This window comes from Podarcis filfolensis (genome assembly GCF_964270895.1).
Source record: "Podarcis filfolensis genome assembly, chromosome: 1".
NCBI lineage: Eukaryota > Metazoa > Chordata > Lepidosauria > Squamata > Lacertidae > Podarcis > Podarcis filfolensis.
In genome coordinates, this window is record NC_139604.1 from 68,208,172 (window position 1) to 68,227,494 (window position 19,323).

General features: G+C 40.0%; 1 protein-coding gene across 1 annotated transcript in view; it reads left to right on the top strand.

Annotated features, from left to right (window-relative positions):
- Positions 1-18,597, top strand: part of IPO7 (importin 7) — a 42,324-nt gene extending 23,727 nt beyond the window's left edge. The window contains exons 12-25 of the mRNA XM_083597832.1: positions 330-446; positions 1,863-1,952; positions 2,800-2,965; positions 3,998-4,158; positions 4,955-5,083; positions 8,505-8,571; positions 8,666-8,791; positions 8,925-9,022; positions 11,602-11,697; positions 12,199-12,419; positions 12,708-12,913; positions 13,570-13,776; positions 15,537-15,653; positions 16,513-18,597. Of these exons, the coding sequence (XP_083453958.1) occupies positions 330-446; positions 1,863-1,952; positions 2,800-2,965; positions 3,998-4,158; positions 4,955-5,083; positions 8,505-8,571; positions 8,666-8,791; positions 8,925-9,022; positions 11,602-11,697; positions 12,199-12,419; positions 12,708-12,913; positions 13,570-13,776; positions 15,537-15,653; positions 16,513-16,610 (1,899 nt within the window). The 3' untranslated portion in view covers positions 16,611-18,597. The remainder of the gene's footprint in view (positions 1-329; positions 447-1,862; positions 1,953-2,799; positions 2,966-3,997; positions 4,159-4,954; positions 5,084-8,504; positions 8,572-8,665; positions 8,792-8,924; positions 9,023-11,601; positions 11,698-12,198; positions 12,420-12,707; positions 12,914-13,569; positions 13,777-15,536; positions 15,654-16,512) is intronic.
- The last annotated feature ends 726 nt before the right edge of the window (positions 18,598-19,323 follow it).

Genomic DNA, 19,323 nt, shown 5'->3' on the forward strand with positions numbered 1-19,323 from the left:
AAATGGATCCCACAAGATGGTGCTCCCGAATCTCACCAATATCTGTTTCAATTGTGATATCAAATTCAGAGTAATTAGAAATGATTTTGCCCTAAAAGTGATTAGCAAATTTGTTGGAGGAGAACAATGTTCTTAAATCTGGGCTGTACTTAACTGGCCATTTAACACCTCAAGCAGCCATGTAGCATCTGAATACCTATAAGGTAACTGAGCAGTGTTCATTTATTAGAAAAATGAAAAGAAAGCCACAAATGACATCATAGACATAAGGATATTTTCTAATATTTTGAATAATAACTGAAATATCTCAAATTGTCTCTTTATACTAGGTTCTGCAAAAGACTATGGGTTTTTGTTATCAGATCCTCACAGAGCCAAATGCTGATCCTCGTAAAAAAGATGGTGCTTTGCATATGATTGGTTCTTTGGCTGAAATACTTCTGAAAGTAAGTGCGCTCAAAACTTCTCTGCCTAATTTTTGCCATATGAAGAAGACACTTTAAAAATCTTGTAGCAACACATAAATCTTGTTAACTCAAGTAATTACAGTGGTATCTTCTCCCATGGCAACAACTATATTTACTAAAATCCTTTGTTAGCACATTTTCGAAGTGTGACATGACTGGCACTAGTATCAATTTGTATTTTGCTATTGTTAGAGGAATGCTAATTCCTGGCCAGGTTTTGTGACTTATTTGTCACCTTTCGAAGACGGAGACCCAATATTTCCAGGCAGTGGTTAACAAAAAAATCTATATTGCCTGGCTAAATTAGATCCAGTCCATTGGTTGGATGATCCATATTTCCTCAATACTGAACCCTCTGACAGGCACACACAACTTGTGCACATGAGGAGTGAAGTTCACCTTTTCAGTTGCTTCCCTTCTTCAAAGCTCAGTGTGAAGTGTAACATGACCCCACACCTTCTGCTAGTTTTTCGGTGTGTAGAAGACATGGTGTGTGTGTGTGTGTGTCTTTTTTGCAGTAGGCTTCATGACAGGTGAGAAACAGCAAGATGCTGTTGCATGCTTATTCCAAATCCCAAAAGAAAATGAGAGAAAATATTACTCCCCTTAAGAGGCTGTGTGTGTGTGTGTGTGTGTGTGTGTGCGCGTGCGCGTGCGTGTGCATGCATGCATGCATGTAGAGAAGTAGGGAGGGCAGTCAGTGCCAGCCACAAATGATGCCTGACTGCTAAGCCAAGCCAAAATGTGAACCTTTAGCAGTGAGATCTCTGACCATCTGTGAAAGGTGGAATTGTGTTGCTGTAACTGACCAGGTGGGCAACCCTACCTTCCCAAACAAACATTTACAATTTGGGTGTATTAGGCTATTTGAGAGAGGGTTAATCCTGTCAGCACTGGGACAGGAGTGCTTAAATGCAGTATATTGCCGGTCTTGAATTTGCACACTTTACATAACTGCCAATGTAGGAGATGCTGTGGTGTAGATATCTTATCTACCTCTTGACCCAGATGCTGGGTTTTCCTATTGGATTTCTAGAATCTTATGAATTGACAATAAACTTTAGCACTCATCTAATTTTTGACACTTTCCATAACAGGCTTTTGTTAAGTTGAGGCTGGAGAATAATTTTTCCGTGATTGCATTTTGACACTCTGTAACTATGAATCATTTAAATGTTTGCGCCTGTCTGTCACAGGCTCTTCTCTTTGTTTTGATAGTCCAGTTTTTGAAAGCTGCTGCTGTTAAATCTGGGAATTGCTAGTTTTGTCCAAGTTCTTTTTTAAATTTAACTTCATGTTGACATACTCTTACTTTAAAATTATCTTAACAGTCCTTTCTGACAAGCTAGATTGATCTCTAATTGTCTAACATTTTGTTGTCTTATATTCCAATAGAAAAAGATATACAAAGATCAGATGGAGTACATGCTGCAGAATCACGTGTTTCCTCTCTTCAGCAGCGAGCTAGGCTACATGAGAGCACGGGTAAGTGTAAAACCAAGTCCAGTCTCATCTGCTCTTTCCATTGGTAGCCTCTTGGTGAAGATATCTAGTGAAGGGGAGGGCTAACATTGCATAGCTTCTTTCACAAAAGGGCTATGTGAAATCGTGAGGAGCATATGATTTCTAACAAGTGGTTTTGGATGGTGTGTGGGTTGTGGCCAGGGCTTTTGCAGAAGGGGTGGTGTAATCTTGTGGAAGTTGTTATCTGGGTTCACAATTTTTTTTAAAGAGGCCACACTAGGAGTGGCAGTGATCTTGAAGATGCCATGTTTCAATATCCTGGAATTCATGATCACAGCTTTTCTCGCAAGTTCCCTGTTAGTATAACTCCTCTGTGAGAGTGGGATAGGGGTGTTGTGGTTTGTAAATTTTAAGAGCAGTTTAGCAATGGTACAACCTGAAAGTGAGGCAGTCGGTTCTTCATGCAATTAAAGCCACCATGTGATAAGTTTCCTTTTTTAAGAGACCATCATGCAGTTTGTCACTTGACTCCTGACTTCTCCTCCCCATGAAAGGCTGCAGGCATTTGTGTGCGTAGCTTCAAATCTATGTTTAGTGGCATGGTCCATTTGCGTTCTGCTTATAGACCATGTTGCTCACATACAACCTGCGGCCAAAGAGCAACTTGAGATCATAGTACTGGTCTAGTGATGTCAAAAGACAAGCTTACCACTGATCAGCCTCCAAACTCTCATACATGTCTATCTAAAGGGGAAATAAACATTTCAGTGTGATTCTCACATTTCTGTCTTGCATTTGTGCTTTTCTCAACTGTTGTATGGGATAGGTATGTCCATAATTACCTAAAATTGCATATCATCTTCTCCAGGCTTGCTGGGTGCTTCACTATTTCTGTGAAGTAAAGTTTAAAAGTGACCAGAATCTGCAGACAGCCCTTGAACTGACAAGAAGATGCCTAATTGATGACAGAGAGATGCCTGTGAAGGTGGAAGCTGCCATAGCACTGCAGGTTTTGATTAGTAATCAAGAGAGAGGTGCTTTTTCCTACCCTTTGACCTATCAAGTAACCTTACTGTGTTGTGTAGGAGTGGCAACCTTTTTTATTTGGAGGGCTGGATTTCCTTGGGGCACCATCCCAGGACAGTGGGGTTGCGGCCAGTGGTGTGTGGGGCCACCCCACTATCTCCCTCTGCACTTCTGTGCTCTTTCTGCCTCTCCTTCTCCCTCTTCCCCGTGCAGCAATTAGACTTAAGTAAAAAGCTCCCGATAGTGACAGTGAAAGCCTTCCCCCCCAAGCCTAAGTTTTCTGTGGTTGGGAGGGGATTTTTCAAGGAGGTTGCAGCTGAAGAGAAAAACATTAACCTCCACACGTGCTTCAGTTTCCCCTGAAAACTTCTTCACACTCCACAGCGAATAGGCTTCAAAAAAATACTTTCACTGGCAGCTTTTTTCCTAAATCTAACAGCTTCACTGGGATTGGGGGGTGCACACCAGATCCAACGGTAGGTGCATGATTTAGACTGAAGGAGCCTTTTGGATTCTCTACTTGGAGGCTGAGGCATCCTATTGCTGGGGAAGCAGTATTCCTAGAGTAACATCCATAATAAGGATAGGGTGGTGGGTGGCAGCGGCACGTGGTCCAGGATTGGCAATCTGTTTTCCATATCAAGAAACTGAGCACAACTGAACCAGAACAGGGAGGGGGGAAAGCGTGGGGGAAGTGGTAGTGGTGTTTTGCAGCTTATAATTTGTACATACATTTGAAAAGATGATTGAAAGCTACATTCATGCCAAGAAGCTGAGGATTACTTGAAATGGCCTTTATCAGAGTGTGGCTTTGTAAAAGAATGCCTAAAGCAGCGGTGGCCAACTTGGTGCCTTCCAGATGTTGGGGCTACAGGTGACATCATTCCTGACCTTTGGCCCCATTGGCTGGAGAATGATGGGAGTGGTGGTTCAACAACAGCTGGAGAGCACCACATTGATTACCTCTTGTTTAAAGTACTTCCTGTTTTCCTGTAAGTTACAATAAAGTAATCTGTTTTCCCCCCCCTTTTTTTTTGCAGCTAAGGAATATATTACCCCATTCATTAGACCTGTAATGCAGGCTCTTCTTCATATTATTCGAGAGACTGAGAATGATGATCTTACCAATGTGATTCAGAAAATGATCTGTGAATATAGTGAAGAGGTTACTCCTATAGCAGTAGAAATGACCCAGCATTTGGTAAGTCACACTATTTTACCATGCACATAGCCTGTATAGTATGCTGGCTGCTGTTTTAATATCCTGATGTTATGCTAATGTAGACAGTCAATTACATATTCTAACCTGCTTAGTTTGCTGCCAAAGTAAGTGTGTTGGTGGTAGCAAAACATACACAAGAAATATTTTTTTTTTTTAAAGCATAATAGAGAAGATTTAATTATACATATCTGAGATACTCTGAATTTTTCAGTGAAAAATGACTTAGTTAATACCACAAAAATCCCAAATACTGTAGCGCTGTTAGGCTATTTTAAAGATTTGGGGTTGGAGCCAGAGTTACAAGAAGCAGAAGTCTGCTCTTGGGACTCTCTGCTGGCGGGCAGGAGGAGGTAATATTTGCCATTTTCTCTTTTCCCTGGAAAGCTGCTCCAGGGGGATAAAGCTTGGGAAGTGGTGCTGGGGCCTTTGGGTAGAAAGCAAAAATATCCTACCCTCCTCCTTTGTTTAGCAGTCCCCACCCCACCCCCTGCAACCGCTTAGCTTAGCTGTGTTTTTTTTTTTAATAGATTTTTACATTTTATCAGTGTGCATCCCTGATTAATTGTATTTTTTAAAAAAAGGTGTTTTTTTTAAGGAAGCCCAAATTTTACATCAGGGTTGAGTTCTTCCCCACCCCACCCTGATGCAAAGTCGTATTTGATAATGTTCTTTTGCAAACACTCCTGAAAATGTTGTTTGTTACACAATGATTCTTTAGTCTGCTGTTGAGCTTCCTATTAACTCTTAACTGAGATTTTATTCTTTCTCTTTGTAGGCAATGACTTTTAACCAGGTGATTCAGACAGGGCCAGATGAAGAAGGCAGTGATGATAAAGCAGTAACAGCAATGGGCATCTTGAATACCATTGATACGCTCCTCAGTGTTGTTGAAGATCACAAAGAGGTAAGAAATTTATTTTGCTTGTATCCAGGAAAAGCTGTAAAATAGCCTTGTTTTAAGAGGGTTGGTAGGAAGCCAGCATCAGTATTTAAATTCTGTGAACCTATTTTTATTGAAAATACGTTACTGTTTTGTTGTTAACCTTTGTTAAACTGTAAAAACAAACTCTAGTCCTGACTGAATTTTACAAAACTGCTTTGCACTTTTATACAAATTATTTTTGAAGAAAGATAGAGGTCACAAGACAAACACCTGCTATTCTAAGTACCTCAGCGCTTTGCAGATTCCAGAGGGAATCAATACTCAGTAGAATTCATTTTTGTGAGAAACTATGTGTGGGCCTGCTGTGCTTTAAAAATAGACCCAAAGTTAAAAACCTGACCTGTATTTATGATATGAAACAAGTATATTTTCATACCTTTCTTAATAGGATTCTGCTCCAAGCAATGGTGAAAGGCTGAAAACTTTTAAGGCAGAGATGGGGAACTTCAATTCCCTGAACACTGGCCATGCTGGCTGGGGCTGATGAGAGTTGTAATCCAACATCAGGAGGGTCATAGGGTCCTGATCCCTGCTGGGAACAGTGACTTTGATGTCATCCATAGTGCAGATAACAATACTTCATAGCCCCCTCTCTGGTTCATGGGATTTCATAGGAATACAAGAGAGCCTTGCTGGATCAAAACTGATCTGTATAGTCTAGTTGGCAGCCAAATGCCTTCAAGAAGCATAGAATCACAGCAAAAAGCAATTGTATGTCCCCAGTATCTGGTTTCAGGGGTACCGTGCTTCTGAAAAACGAAGGTTCCGTTGAACTTCCTATTCTTTTAGATCGGAGCCGCCCAACTTTTCCTACCAAGTGGGCTGCAAGAGTACTTCAACATGGAACCCATGGGACGCACATTGCCCTGTTGGCCATGGGGGCGGGGAGAGAGGTCAAAATTTGATGCACAAACCCAGTCCTCATGCTACCTTTCCAAAAGTGGCTAAGTGAGTCGCTGGGCTTTAGGAAGGAGGTGCAAGGCTCTGGCAGGGTCCTAGAGCCCTCCTACCTCCTTCCCAAAGCTGTGAAAGGACTAACTAGGCTTTGGGAAGGAGGTGGGAGGACTCTCGGACACCGTTAGAGCCCTCAGTCCTCCTTCCCAAAGCCCAGTGCCTTGCTTACCTGGCTTTAGGAAGGCAGCGTGAAGGCTGTGACGGGGTGTGTGTGCCATTGTTGCTGAGGGCCACCAAAAAGGCCTCAAGGGCTGCATGCACACCTTGGGCCATGTGTTGGACTGCCCTGTTTTAGCTAGTTACTGATCTATAAGAGGACCCATCTTTGAATCCTATGACTGATAATTTTACTCAGAAAACTAGCTTCTTATATGTAAAAATAGCAAAGGGAGCTTTGTTAAGCTTGTTGCCTGTGCAGACTGCTGGTGGGCAGTCTATTTTTTTGTCTTCCTTGTTCCTTCTTCTTTGCATTTTATCTTAATGCTTTGTTACTGAAGCTTCCTCACAAACTATCCCTATAATTAATTAATTAATTCATCCATCCATCCAGCTCCCTCCATCCCTATTGTAGCTAATTAGGCTATGACCCTAGGTTCAGAAAGGGGTTCCTGGCTAGCTTGCAGCTCCAAAGTTATTCAGCCGTGCGAGATGACACAGCAGGTATGAACAAGACAGGAGTACAATTAAGAGCCGATTTAAAGACTGACTTTGCAGAATTTCTATCATGCTGTTCCAACTCCAAAGAAAGCTCCAGGCAGTTCATATCAACATAAAAACAAAGCTGTGAAAATAAACCAGAAAGCTAGATATATAAAAAGCAGTGGGTAAAACAAACAAATAGTAGAAAGCCAGAAATAATTAAAATGCTCGTAACAAATTAATTAAGCACAAAAGGATTCAGTTGTAAAGGGAGGCAAACACATGAATCTCCCAGGCTCTCCATTGTGCTGCATGAGTATGAAATGGCACACAGCCATGTTGACTAGAATCCTTCCTCCCGGTACCTTTTCCTATTGTGTTGTGACTTTTTAGATTGCAAGTCTGATCTTTGTAAGCGGCTCTGGGAACCTCTTTTGGCTGAAGAGCAGGTTCAAAATGTTTCAGATATATAAATAAATAATAGATAGGTGGTGAGACTGCAATATCTGATTTCTCTGCATGCCTTGTATTTGAGACCAGTGGCTTCAGAGTCGTCGTGTGTGTTTTAGGACATATGAACCTAGCAGGTGTGTTCAGTGAAATGGATGAGAACTTTGTTGAACAACCTTCTCTGTGACAGAGATAAGAAGGCGATATGCTTAACCCTTTAGTACTCAAACATCTATTAAAGACATAAATTTGATCAGAACTTAACTCTTTTTGTTCTGATGCTTATAAAACAGTCCTAGTGTTAAACACTTCAAATAATGGCAGTGACCACCTTTGTAAATGTGCTTTGCCTCTGATTACTCTAAGCTTTTTGAAACAGGCCACCCACCCAAGTAATTTGTAGTTGTGTGATTTATTTAAAACTTACCCTTTTTTCGTTAAATAATTTTTATTAATTCTCAATTACAAAAATCCAGTATATGCCACATTGTATCAATACTAGATTACCCCGCACATTTCTCATTAACATTAAAAAATAACCAAAAAAGAACACATTTTTACTCCTCCCCCCAAAAAAATCCCCGGACTTCCTTCAACCCCCTCTTCTGGTTCTTTAAATAAACCAAATCATCTTACATTCCAGGTCCCTTTACGCAATTTTCCAACTACTAAACAATTAAACTTGTGATATATTGCACAGATATTTGAAACATTCAGACCGCTTTATACATTACACATCTATGCTTACAGACTATTTCCCCTTTTAAAATTATCCTTATTGTTGCTTTTTGCAAGCATTTAATCCATGTCTGCTGATGTCCCAATTTATTTACAACCGCTGGCCCCTAAATAAAAACCGTTTCCCAGACTGTTACCCATTCTTTTTTCTTACTTTTGGCATATTTAAATCTCTGGAAGAGGCTTCCCATTAGGACACTTCACAATTTCAGCCCTCCTTCCTTCCAAATTTCTCCCTGTCTCCAAGGTTGTGATTTCACTCAAATTGCTCTAACTATTCCTGTCTGTACTCATATTTAAGGCTCCTTGAGAAGCTGCTACCAGTTAGGACCATTTCCAGTATTTAAAACTTATCCTAATCTAAGGTTCAGGGAAAGTTACAGCATTCTATATCGATCCTATGGTTTACTAGCCAAGTTAGACAAAAGCAGCAAAGATAAGGTCCTATTAGAAACCTTGTCCACCCACCCTCATAATTTATAATCCCATCTAATTAATTGTTTTCCTGTACTCTACTTCTGAAGACCCAAATTCGTCCTCCAATACTTAAAACAAGCAATTTATGACATTGACCATGTTTCCTTTAAACCATTCCTTTCAGATTACCCAGCAGTTGGAAGGTATCTGTTTGCAAGTAATAGGAACAGTGTTACAACAGCATGTTCTGGGTAAGAGGTCTCCCCACCCTTCAGCTATTACTTTGCATGTGGTGCACTGATTGGATCAAGCCAAGGTTCATGACATCTTCTTTTCCTGTTCCAGAATTCTATGAGGAAATCTTCTCCTTGGCTCACAGTCTGACTTGTCAGCAGGTCTCAGCACAGATGTGGCAGCTTTTGCCTCTGGTCTTTGAAGTATTCCAGCAGGACGGCTTTGACTACTTTACAGGTGAACTTCCTGCATAGCATAGGCAGGCCACTGCAGAACTGAATGATAATGGTACCTTTTTGTACCTTGCAGCTTTTCATATTGACCAGGAGAACACATAAATAACAACTGTTGATTAATCTTTTTACTGCAGATATGATGCCACTGTTGCATAATTATGTAACTGTTGATACCGATACACTCCTGTCTGATACAAAATACCTAGAAATGATCTACAGTATGTGCAAAAAGGTAAGCAACTCACTAATCCTCCTATCACTGTAGCTAAATTTATACCATTGGAGTGTTTTGATCTGCAGAACTGGCACTGCTACAGGTGCCAAAAAATATTTATTCCATTTATTCCATTTATTTCTCATTTATGTGAGAAATCATTCATTTCATTTGGAGCTTCTTGCCCACTGACATAAGGCAAGTGCCTTTGCTCTGTTCTTTTCAGTGCCTATTTAAATCATTGTTTAGACAAACCTATCCAGACACCTTTCTTTTGAAAGTTTTTTAATACCTGTCTTTCACTAGGGTGTGTTTGGAATTTTAATGTTTTGTTTACTTTTGTAAACCACTTAGATGTTTTATTACACATAAGCAGTAGATAAATTTTGCTGAATAAATAAATCCTGTAGATATCCATTATGCAGTATAGATCTAGGAAAGAAAGACTTGTGCCTTTCCAGCAGCTAATCCAAATTCACATTCAAGAGACTGCAAGGTCCAGCAACTCTACACAGACCTAGATAAGCTAAATTATTGGGACCTATGGAATTGCATGTCCATTTTGCTTAAAAAATACGTGGTGGATCCAACTATACAGAGAGTCAGTAGACCAGGGGTGGGGAACCTGTAGCCTTCCAGGTATTGTTGGACAACTCCCATCAGCTCCAGCCATCATAGCCAATGATCAGATATGATGGGAGTAGTAGCTGAGCACCATATGAAGTGCCACACATTTCTTAATCCTGTATTAGTCCATAACCTCTTCTGAAAGCTCCCATGCGCGTAACCATGCAGTAACCAGTCATACAGTTGTATTACTCTTCCCCTGAAGTGGATTAAAATGGCTACAGTCATGTGTGTGCATAGTTTCTAATCTGTGCCTAGTAATACAGTCCAATTGTGTTTTGCATTTAGACTGTGTTGCTCACATACAGCATTGTGGCCAAAGAGCAACTTGAGATCATAGTACTGGTGCAGTGATGTCGAAAGACAAGCTTACCACTGACCAGCCTCCAAACTCTCAAACATGGAGATTGAATGTGGGCTGGACTCATACTAAGTGTAATTGAAACATATCTCTTTGTATTCAGTCTTTGGCTTACTACTGTGCGGTATTGTGGTTGGTTTTTTATCATAACCTTGCCTTCAAAGTCAGGTTATTAAAAAGTGGTGGATGATTTTAGTTGGATTAAACATGAACACACCAGTTTCCATTACAGCTGTTTTTGTACATGACCTCACAGTGATTTTGCAGCTGAGCTGAACTGGAAAATTATTCATGCTGTGGCTGACTACAGAAATCCCAGTGCTTTCTGAACTTTGCTCTGCTAAACAGATTATTAGAGCGGTTAGGTCTAATACCTGTGATTCCTTGTTAAGATGGGGCAGGTGTCTGTCCCCAACCTGCTGCCAAGTTTCGGGGAACTTCAGTCGAGAAGAAAGATTGAAATGTATGCACTTATATGCATGCAAAGGAGGTTCCTTGAATTGTGCCCTACATATCTATATACACTATTTTAAAACAGAGACTCCCAATTTTAATGCAAACATCAAAAATGAGCTCTTACATATATACTGGCTTTCATTTAACTTGGTGATTGGTAGTGTCAGTTTTACTGGTACGTACTAATAATGTATTTTCACACTAAGGCATATTGTTACACATTAACATGCAAACAGCTGCTTGCTTCTGTGTAGAAGAATCTCCAGAATGGGGCAACATTCCTGGGTGCTAGATGATTCAGTTTTTCCTTCCCCTTCCACAGTCGGGCACAAAATGCTATGTCTGTCTGAAATCTGGAAGAAGAATCTGTATATACAAGCCTGTTTCTTCACCTGGATCACCAGTGCAGGATTAGGCTTGCGTATTGTGTAGCTTTGTGCTCATTTCAGTTGGCAGAACATTTTCTATTTCCACTGAAATAAACAGCAAATTATGTTGGTGAGAGGGACAGAAACACTCACATGTCATTAAGTTATGTGATATGATAATTACCAACAAATGTTTACCTAAGTTACAGTTGAATGTATAAAAACGGTCAGTCACATTCAGATCCTTTACTGGCTAACGTAACCAGGAATTCAGTTTTGTGGATGTAAAATAATATTCCCTAGGTGAAATCCAACACTGCTGTTCTACTTGTAGAACAGCTTTTGATCTTGCAGAGGCACCCACCATAACAGAGAAGAGGAAATAGTCTTGACCAGTTTCTCCCTGCGGTCCCCCACCACCACCCTCCACAGTGGTCTGGAGGGTCCCCCAATCCTCTGGAACGGATTTTTTTTGGAAGTTATAGAAGGCAGCAGCAGGAAGGAGAAATCAGTGAAAATCTCCTCCACTTACATTAGCAGATATCAGCACTGGATCAAAGCCATTCTGCAAATGGAACAGTAGTATTGGGATTTCAGCTAGTAACTTCTTTACGCAATTAATATTTTTTTCATATGGTTCTGGTACACACAGTGCAGCCTGCCTGTGCAGATGGGAAGTAGAATGACAGAGTTTTCTTAACAATTTTGTTCCTTTGAAAATATAAAGAATAAATGCTACTAAATATCCAGTACTGAAACTGATGGGGTATAATTGTATTTCTTAGGTCCTTACAGGTGTGGCAGGAGAAGATGCAGAATGCCATGCAGCAAAACTGTTAGAGGTGATCATTCTACAGTGTAAAGGTCGTGGCATTGATCAGGTAAGTGGAATGGACTTTTGACTGCCAAAAATATATGATAGCTGCAACTCTAGAGGAGACACAGTCACCTACCCTTTTCATGTTTAAACAAAAGTGATGTGCTGGGCTTTGAGAAGGAGGCCTGAGGTCTCTAACAGGGTTCTAGGGTCCCCCCACCTCCTTCCCAAAACCTAGTTTGGGCTTTCCCAGCTTTGAGGAGGAGGTGGGGGGCTCTTGGATCCTGCCAAAGCCTTGCATCCCCTTCCCAAAGCCTGGTGCCTCGCTTAGCCAGCTTTGGGAACGTAACACAAGGGCTGGGAGGTGTCAAATTTTGGGCTTGCTCCCCACCCCCGGTGTCAAGACAGTGTGCGGCCCATGAGTTCTGCATCAAAGTACTCTGGTGGCCCACTTAGTATGAAAAGTTGGGCCGCCCTGAGTTAAAAGATGCATCTGGTTGGGGTTATTAATGAATATAAAAATCAGGGGTTATTACTGAATGTTGTCACTATAAATGTTTTGCAGTGTATACCTTTATTTGTGGAAGCTGCTTTAGAGCGGTTGACCAGAGAAGTTAAAACAAGCGAACTGCGAACGATGTGCCTCCAGGTTGCCATAGCTGCTCTGTATTACAATCCCCATCTACTTCTGAATACTTTGGAAAATCTACGCTTCCCTAATAATGTGGAGCCCGTTACAAATCACTTCATTACACAGTGGCTTAATGATGTGGACTGTTTCTTGGGGTAAGTTTGTGTCTTGGGGATCACAGTGCTGATGCACGGTGCTCTGAACCTTTTTATGCACAGGCAAGAAATTGTGTCCACTCAGTGCATGTCTCATCCACCTTTTCATATGGCTTCTGCAGGGCTACATCTATTGGGGATAAGTGAAAAGAAGCTTTATTGTACATTTAAGACCTATTTGCTCTTGTACTTCTCTAAATTAAGGTCTCCATTGGGTTGTATGCTACTTGCCTTCTTTTTCCTAAAGCTGAAAAATAATGTAATATGGAATTTCCTCTTGCATTTCAGGCTTCATGACAGAAAAATGTGTGTCCTAGGCTTGTGTGCACTTATTGATCTGGAACAAATACCACAGGTTTTAAATCAGGTTTCGGGCCAAATCCTGCCAGCTTTCATCCTTTTATTTAATGGCTTGAAAAGAGCATATGCTTGCCATGCTGAGCATGAAAATGATAGTGATGATGATGATGAAGCAGAAGATGACGAGGAAGCAGGTAAAGCATTGACCCCTCTGGTAGCAGTTCACCAATATTTATCATGTTCTGGTGACAGCTTCTCAATGAACTTTCAATCCTGGTACGTCTGTCTTTCGATTTTCCTGTTCTTGCTTTTACCTCCTTGCTTTATTTGTTCTCTTCCAAATAGGATTCAGATGTTTGTATCTTGGCCTGTCATTTCCTTCTTTTTCACCTAGTGTTTTGTTTCCTATGTTACACACTATATTTGCTATGGTCACTCATTTAGTGTTTCCTCTGCTTTATCCTTGTATTATGAACACTTTTAATATCAGACCAAGTAGCTTAGTTTCTCGTGCCAAGTATCTTTACTTTTCAGTTTGCTTTTTGAAAAGCAAACCTAATCAGACTTCACTGTTGCTTCATTGCTCTTCACTTTGTCCAATTTTTGTATTTTTTCTCTTATGTCTCTGTGTTGGGCTTTTATTTCTCATTTCAAGCTGTATAGTGCAAACTGAGAAAGTTTTCATCTAAGGCATTGTAAATGCATTGAATTTTCCCAGATAAAAGCAAAACAGAATCCTAGAGTAGCCCTAGGTTAAAACTGTGGAATTGTTATGAAGTACAAATATTACATAAATTAATGGAGAAAAGTACATTGCTGTTTTTTATCCTTGAGCCATATCTTCTTACAGAGGAACTTGGGAGTGATGAAGATGATATTGATGAAGATGGACAGGAATATTTAGAGATTCTGGCAAAGCAGGCTGGAGAAGATGGTGATGATGAAGATTGGGAAGAAGATGATGCTGAAGAGACTGCTTTGGAGGGATATTCAACCATTATTGATGATGAAGATAATCCTGTTGATGAATATCAGATATTTAAAGCAATTTTTCAGAGTAAGTCCAACTGCTGTTTATCTTGCATAGCAAACTGGTATTCTCTTTTTTGCGTGGGAGGGGACTCCCATTGGAATTGGGAAATGGGGTAGCAATTAGGCGTGCAATTAGAGTTCAGGGAGGAATATGATTTAAAACTGCAGCTGAGGTATTCCACCACACGCCAAGTATGATATGGGTTAAGTTTGAAAGTGGGCAGGTTTTTTTTGGTCTGCGAGTGAAGAAATCTTCCTTTTCATGTTGTGGCACATCCTTGAATGTGTCTGTACCTCAGTGTGGTTCGGTTACCTCAGTGAAGCAACCTAAGGTTGTCGAGGATGGTTATCATTCTGCTTTTTTGTTATGTCGTACTCCTCATGGAGGCCATTTTGTGACTGGTGTCCCCAACATCCTCTCAAAATTCAAAATGTACCCACTAATCCGAAAAGGTTGGCAACCCCTGTCCTATATCCCTTCCCAATTATTGAGGTGTTTGCAGGAGTCACTGTTAGTGGTCTCTTATGACTCAGTTGCATGGCCAGTTTCCATCAGGAGCTGTGTGTTCAGTGTTGTGGGCCCAATCTATGGAACTCCCAATTAGCTAGGATCAGACATTCCGCTCTATGTTGAACTTGTGGTGCTTGGTGGAGACTTTCTTTTATTTTAGCAGGCATTTTAAGTGAGCTTTGTGATCATATGGCTCCTTTTAACTGATTTTATGATATATGCTATGCCCCTGTTGTACCCCACTTAGAAATTGTGGTATATAGGTATTAAAATAATTGTATTAAAATAAAAAAGGGTGAAACTAATATTTAAATTTGAATCAAAATGACTGCAAATATCTTAAACTTTTGTAACACCTAGATACATTTCTCATTATGTGTAGGAATTAAACTAATGTTTAAAAATTGTTCCTGACCATTAAAAGAGTTCCTGACCTTTAAAAGCATGTCATTGTGTTCTCTGTTATGTGCTCTAACTGAACTGATGGTCTGGCTACAATGAGTCTTACATAATCTACTTTAGGCACTAAAAAGCATAGGCATCACATGTTGTAGAGTTGTAAGGGAATTTACCTTTTTGTTGCATTTTCAAGTCTCCATGGGCTTACATAATGGGTGGTATCAGTGAAATAATATAGATCCAAACTGGGTTTTGTATGTGTTACAAAAACTGTTGACCCTTTTCCTTAATTGGTATTTCAGTTAACTCCATTGTAATTTGTTTTAATAGTATACTTTTATCTGTACGTTGGGCTAATACAATTATTGAGATTCCATCTGCTCCTTTCTTCCTTTCAGAATGTTAATTTGCCATGTAATTCTAATAACAATACAGTGGTACCTCGGTTTACGAACTTAATCCGTTCCGGAGGTCCGTTCTTAAACCGAAACCATTCTTAAACCGAGGCGTGCTTTCCCTAATGAGGCCTCCTGCCGCCAGTGCCCTTCCACTGTTCAGATTCTGTTCTTAGACCGAGATAAAGTTCGCAAACCGGGACACTACTTCTGGTTTTGTGGAGTTCTTAAACTGAATAGTTCATAAACACAGCTGCTCTTAAACCGAGGTACCACTGTACTTCCATTTTAGTGGAATGTGGAGTATTTTGGAAAGAACTAGGCCAATAATTGGTTTAGAGGGAAATATTTGGACTTGAGAGAAGCCTGGGTAGTGGCGGAGTGAGAAGCTTTGCAGAGCAAAGAAATTATTACCTTGCTGAACTCTTAGCCTATCTTTAGTCTGTCTGTTAAATGTCTACATGTCTCTTTGTTCTGTAGCAATTCAGAATCGTAACCCTGTTTGGTACCAAGCATTGACACGTGGTCTTAATGAAGAACAAAGAAAACAGTTACAGGATGTAGCAACTTTAGCAGATCAGCGAAGAGCAGCCCACGGTATGCATATTTTCACTATGTTTGATATAATCCGTTACTATTAAGTGCTTGCTATAGTATTAGCATTTTATTAAGGGACCTAAAAGTTCTCTGTCTCACCCTGTTCTAAGAAAAAAGAGGACCTGCTTGTAGGGGACAAGCTTTGCGTTGATCTTGCAGCTTATTGAAGTACCAATTCTTGAAACGGAAATTTCTGGGCTTGATGCCACCTAATTGACCGTTGATTTTTCTTGGAAGTCACATACGCATGTGTATGTGTTTTCTAGCAATTCAGATGGAGAAAGGGCATGGCTGTGGACCTGCCTGTCTTCCAAGTGTTTTTGGTTTTTTGTAAAAATGTTAGAATTCTCTTTCTTTTCCTTTTGGCAGCTGGTATATGTTTCAAGTTTGCACGCCCTGTTTCTCTTTCTTGCCCCTGATACAAGTGGGTCTTTGCATAGGATTAACAAAGTTAACGTTCATCATTCAGATTTTGTAACACCTTGTACATTCAGAATTGTAGAGTTGGAAGGAACCCTGCTGAGGGTCATCTAGTCCAACCTCCTGTAATGCAGTAGTTAAAAAATAAAGCTTGGATTATGTATCTATTATTGCTTTTATAACTCCTTTCTTCCAAGGAACTCAAGGTGGCATACACATTCCCCCCACCCCCCATTTTTGGGAATTTGAACTCTGATATTTCATGTCCTAGTATTCTGCTTGAAATTGAGTTTGTCTCTGAAGATATTTGAAAATATAATTTCTTATTTAAAAAATGGAAGCCCTTCATTGCATGAATGTGCACATCAAGAGCTTGATACAGCTGTGACAAGACATGGATTGTGACTTTCAGATAATTATATTTTTCTCTCCCTTTCAGAATCCAAAATGATTGAAAAGCATGGTGGATACAAATTCAATGCTCCAGTTGTGCCAAGTTCATTCAATTTTGGTGGTCCAGCCCCAGGAATGAATTGAATTATCACTACTTTTCCTCCTACTGTGTGATTGTAGTGAAGAGCTTGTGTTCCTCCCAATAGTGGTTCCAGAACTGGTTCATGTTATCTACAGCTCACTCTAAATGAATTGGTAGATTGAACATTTAAAAAAGAAAAGCCAACCCAGGAAGTGGGACTTGATCATGCAACCGAATACTGGAAAGGTTTTATGAAGATAGGAAGAACCTGACACTTGAGCTTCAAATGACACGCTGTGGAAATCAGAAATCAAGAGGTAATGTCATGAAGACAGCTTCCTTTCTATGAAGAAAAAAAGGCATTGGCTGCAGGACTGTTGGAAAGGTCTCATTTACAGTACACAAGCTAGAAGGCCAATTTAATTTTTACACCTGTGGGACTATGAGTATTTGCCCAATCTTTTCCCCTTACCCTTTCTCCTGCTGGGTATCTGTTCTTTTAATGTACATAAAGGTAATTGGATAGCCTTACTTAACACTTCATCATTTCCATTTATCAAGATTGTTCATATGTAGAATATCGGACACTTATTGTAGCACTACATAACTGATTAAATCTGTAAATGATTTAGCATTTTCATATTGAAACAAGCCTGCTAGCCTATGTACAAAAATAGCAAAATGTTTGTTTATAAAAAAGGGATGTTCTGGGGAAAAATTTCAAGTTATTTAAAACTAGCAGTTTTGTACCTGGTGACTTTGTGGTGCAGTCACCACTGGTTGTGACTTGAATTTGGTTATGTACAAAAGGGGTTAGTGGTATTTCATTGCTGCTAAAAAAGAAAAAAAATGGCAACACCCTCTGTGTCCTTTGTTTTTTCTTAAAGCTGTCAATGTACAAGTGGAAATTTGGATACAGAAACCTTCATGTTTTAAAGTGCTGAGAGGGGAGTTCATTTTCTCAGCAGCATGTGAAATCTGACATGAAGATTTGCTCTTACAGGAGTGTATTTTGAAGTGTGGTGGTGAACATCTACATATGCAATCTATTAAAAAAAGTAATTTGGCTAACTTGGGTTGGATCTGATTGAAGTTTATTCCCATATTTGGGAATATTATTATTCTCATCCTTTTGTTCCTTTTCTAGGACCTGGGTAGAGGTTTTAACATCTCTATTCTGTCTCTTGTTTTCATACCCACCCCACCCTGGCCTTGTGATGTCCAAAAGCAGACATTCTTTCATTTGCCTGATCCAGCTATATCAGTGGCTTGGTTCATATCCCAGCTTATTGTACCAAGATATTTTGCCTGAGCACATAACCCTTTCACGTAAGCTGTGATTAAAGCAGGGAGACTCTAACTAGGGTTTCCCTTTAAATCTGAACTGAGAAATGGTGGTTACAGTTTCAGAATAAGCCAGGATCACGAACAGTGTTTGAGATTGGCTTGTTTGATGGATAACTATGGCTAATCAGAGACTTCCTGGTTTAGTTGTGGCTTGCACAAAGGGGCTGCATGCTTGGGCAAAAAGATTTGCTCATATTCTAGCTTATAAAGCTAAGGTATGATCATGTGAACATGGCCTTACAGTTACCAAGTCTCATTTTTGAAGCTACAATTTGTTCTCCCTTGCCTCCAGGTGGTATATTAGTTAGTATATTAACTAGAAAGGTAACAAAGTCCTCCCTACTGGGACCACTATTAAAACGATTCAGTGAAAAAGCCAACATCAAAATGATGTGTTTGGCCTGGCTTAGGGCCCATCTATAAAACACATATATAAAATCTTAAATGCTGAGGTTCTTGATCTTGCCTTGAGATCACTGGTGTCAAATATTTTAAGTAAAATGTTTTACCCCTCCTGGCTGTTTTTTTTATTCAATGTCATCTGCTGTTACAATTGATGCTGAACAAGCTACCTTAATTTAAGTGTAAACCTCCAGAACTTTAAAGGCAGGTTGAAAAATGATCTGAATTTATATCTATAAAATGAAACTGAAATGAACATATATATTATGATATTCAAAAATGCAGTCTTCGGAAAAACAATTTGTGTGATGCGTGTTTGTTTTGTATGTATCTATTTTGGGGGGTGCTTGGAATGTAAGGGTTCCTAACAGAATACCTACCTCTCACTTGTCTCAAACCAGACGAAGGGCTTTCCCTTTTCACTCATGGGTTCATTCTTGACTTTGGTCTTCAATGTGGATTTGATTAAGGCAGGCTTATGTAGCATCCAAATTGCTTGAGAGAGGACGATCTTCCATCTATCTTTTTATTCAGGTTCTGGTCAGACTAGCATAATAAAGTTGGATTCCTGAACCTGTCCTGTAGACATTTCATTGCCATTCTGTCTTTTGAGCTTTTTAAAATTGCATGTCCTGCGGATTTTCTTTCTTTCTTTTTTGTAGCGGGTACAACTTTGCAAATGCTTTGTTCTCATTTGGACATCTCTGGTAAGGTTCTGGTATTTAGAGAACTGGGCCCCTTGGGTTGCTGTAATAAGACCTTTCCTCCTTGGACTTAGCACCACAGCTCCTAACAGCAAACAGTTGCAGCACAAACTTGTTGAGTAGGATTAATGTGGTTTGTTAATTCGACTGAATTCCCATCAGCCACAGCCAGCATGGCCAATGGACTCTGCCCCTATGGAAGCTGAATGCTACCCCATCGACTACCCTAATATATTTATACAAATCCCATATAGTGTGTGGTAGCTTAGTTTACATTGCAAAGCTGAGTAACTTAGGGAGGCTTGCAATACTTATAAAACTC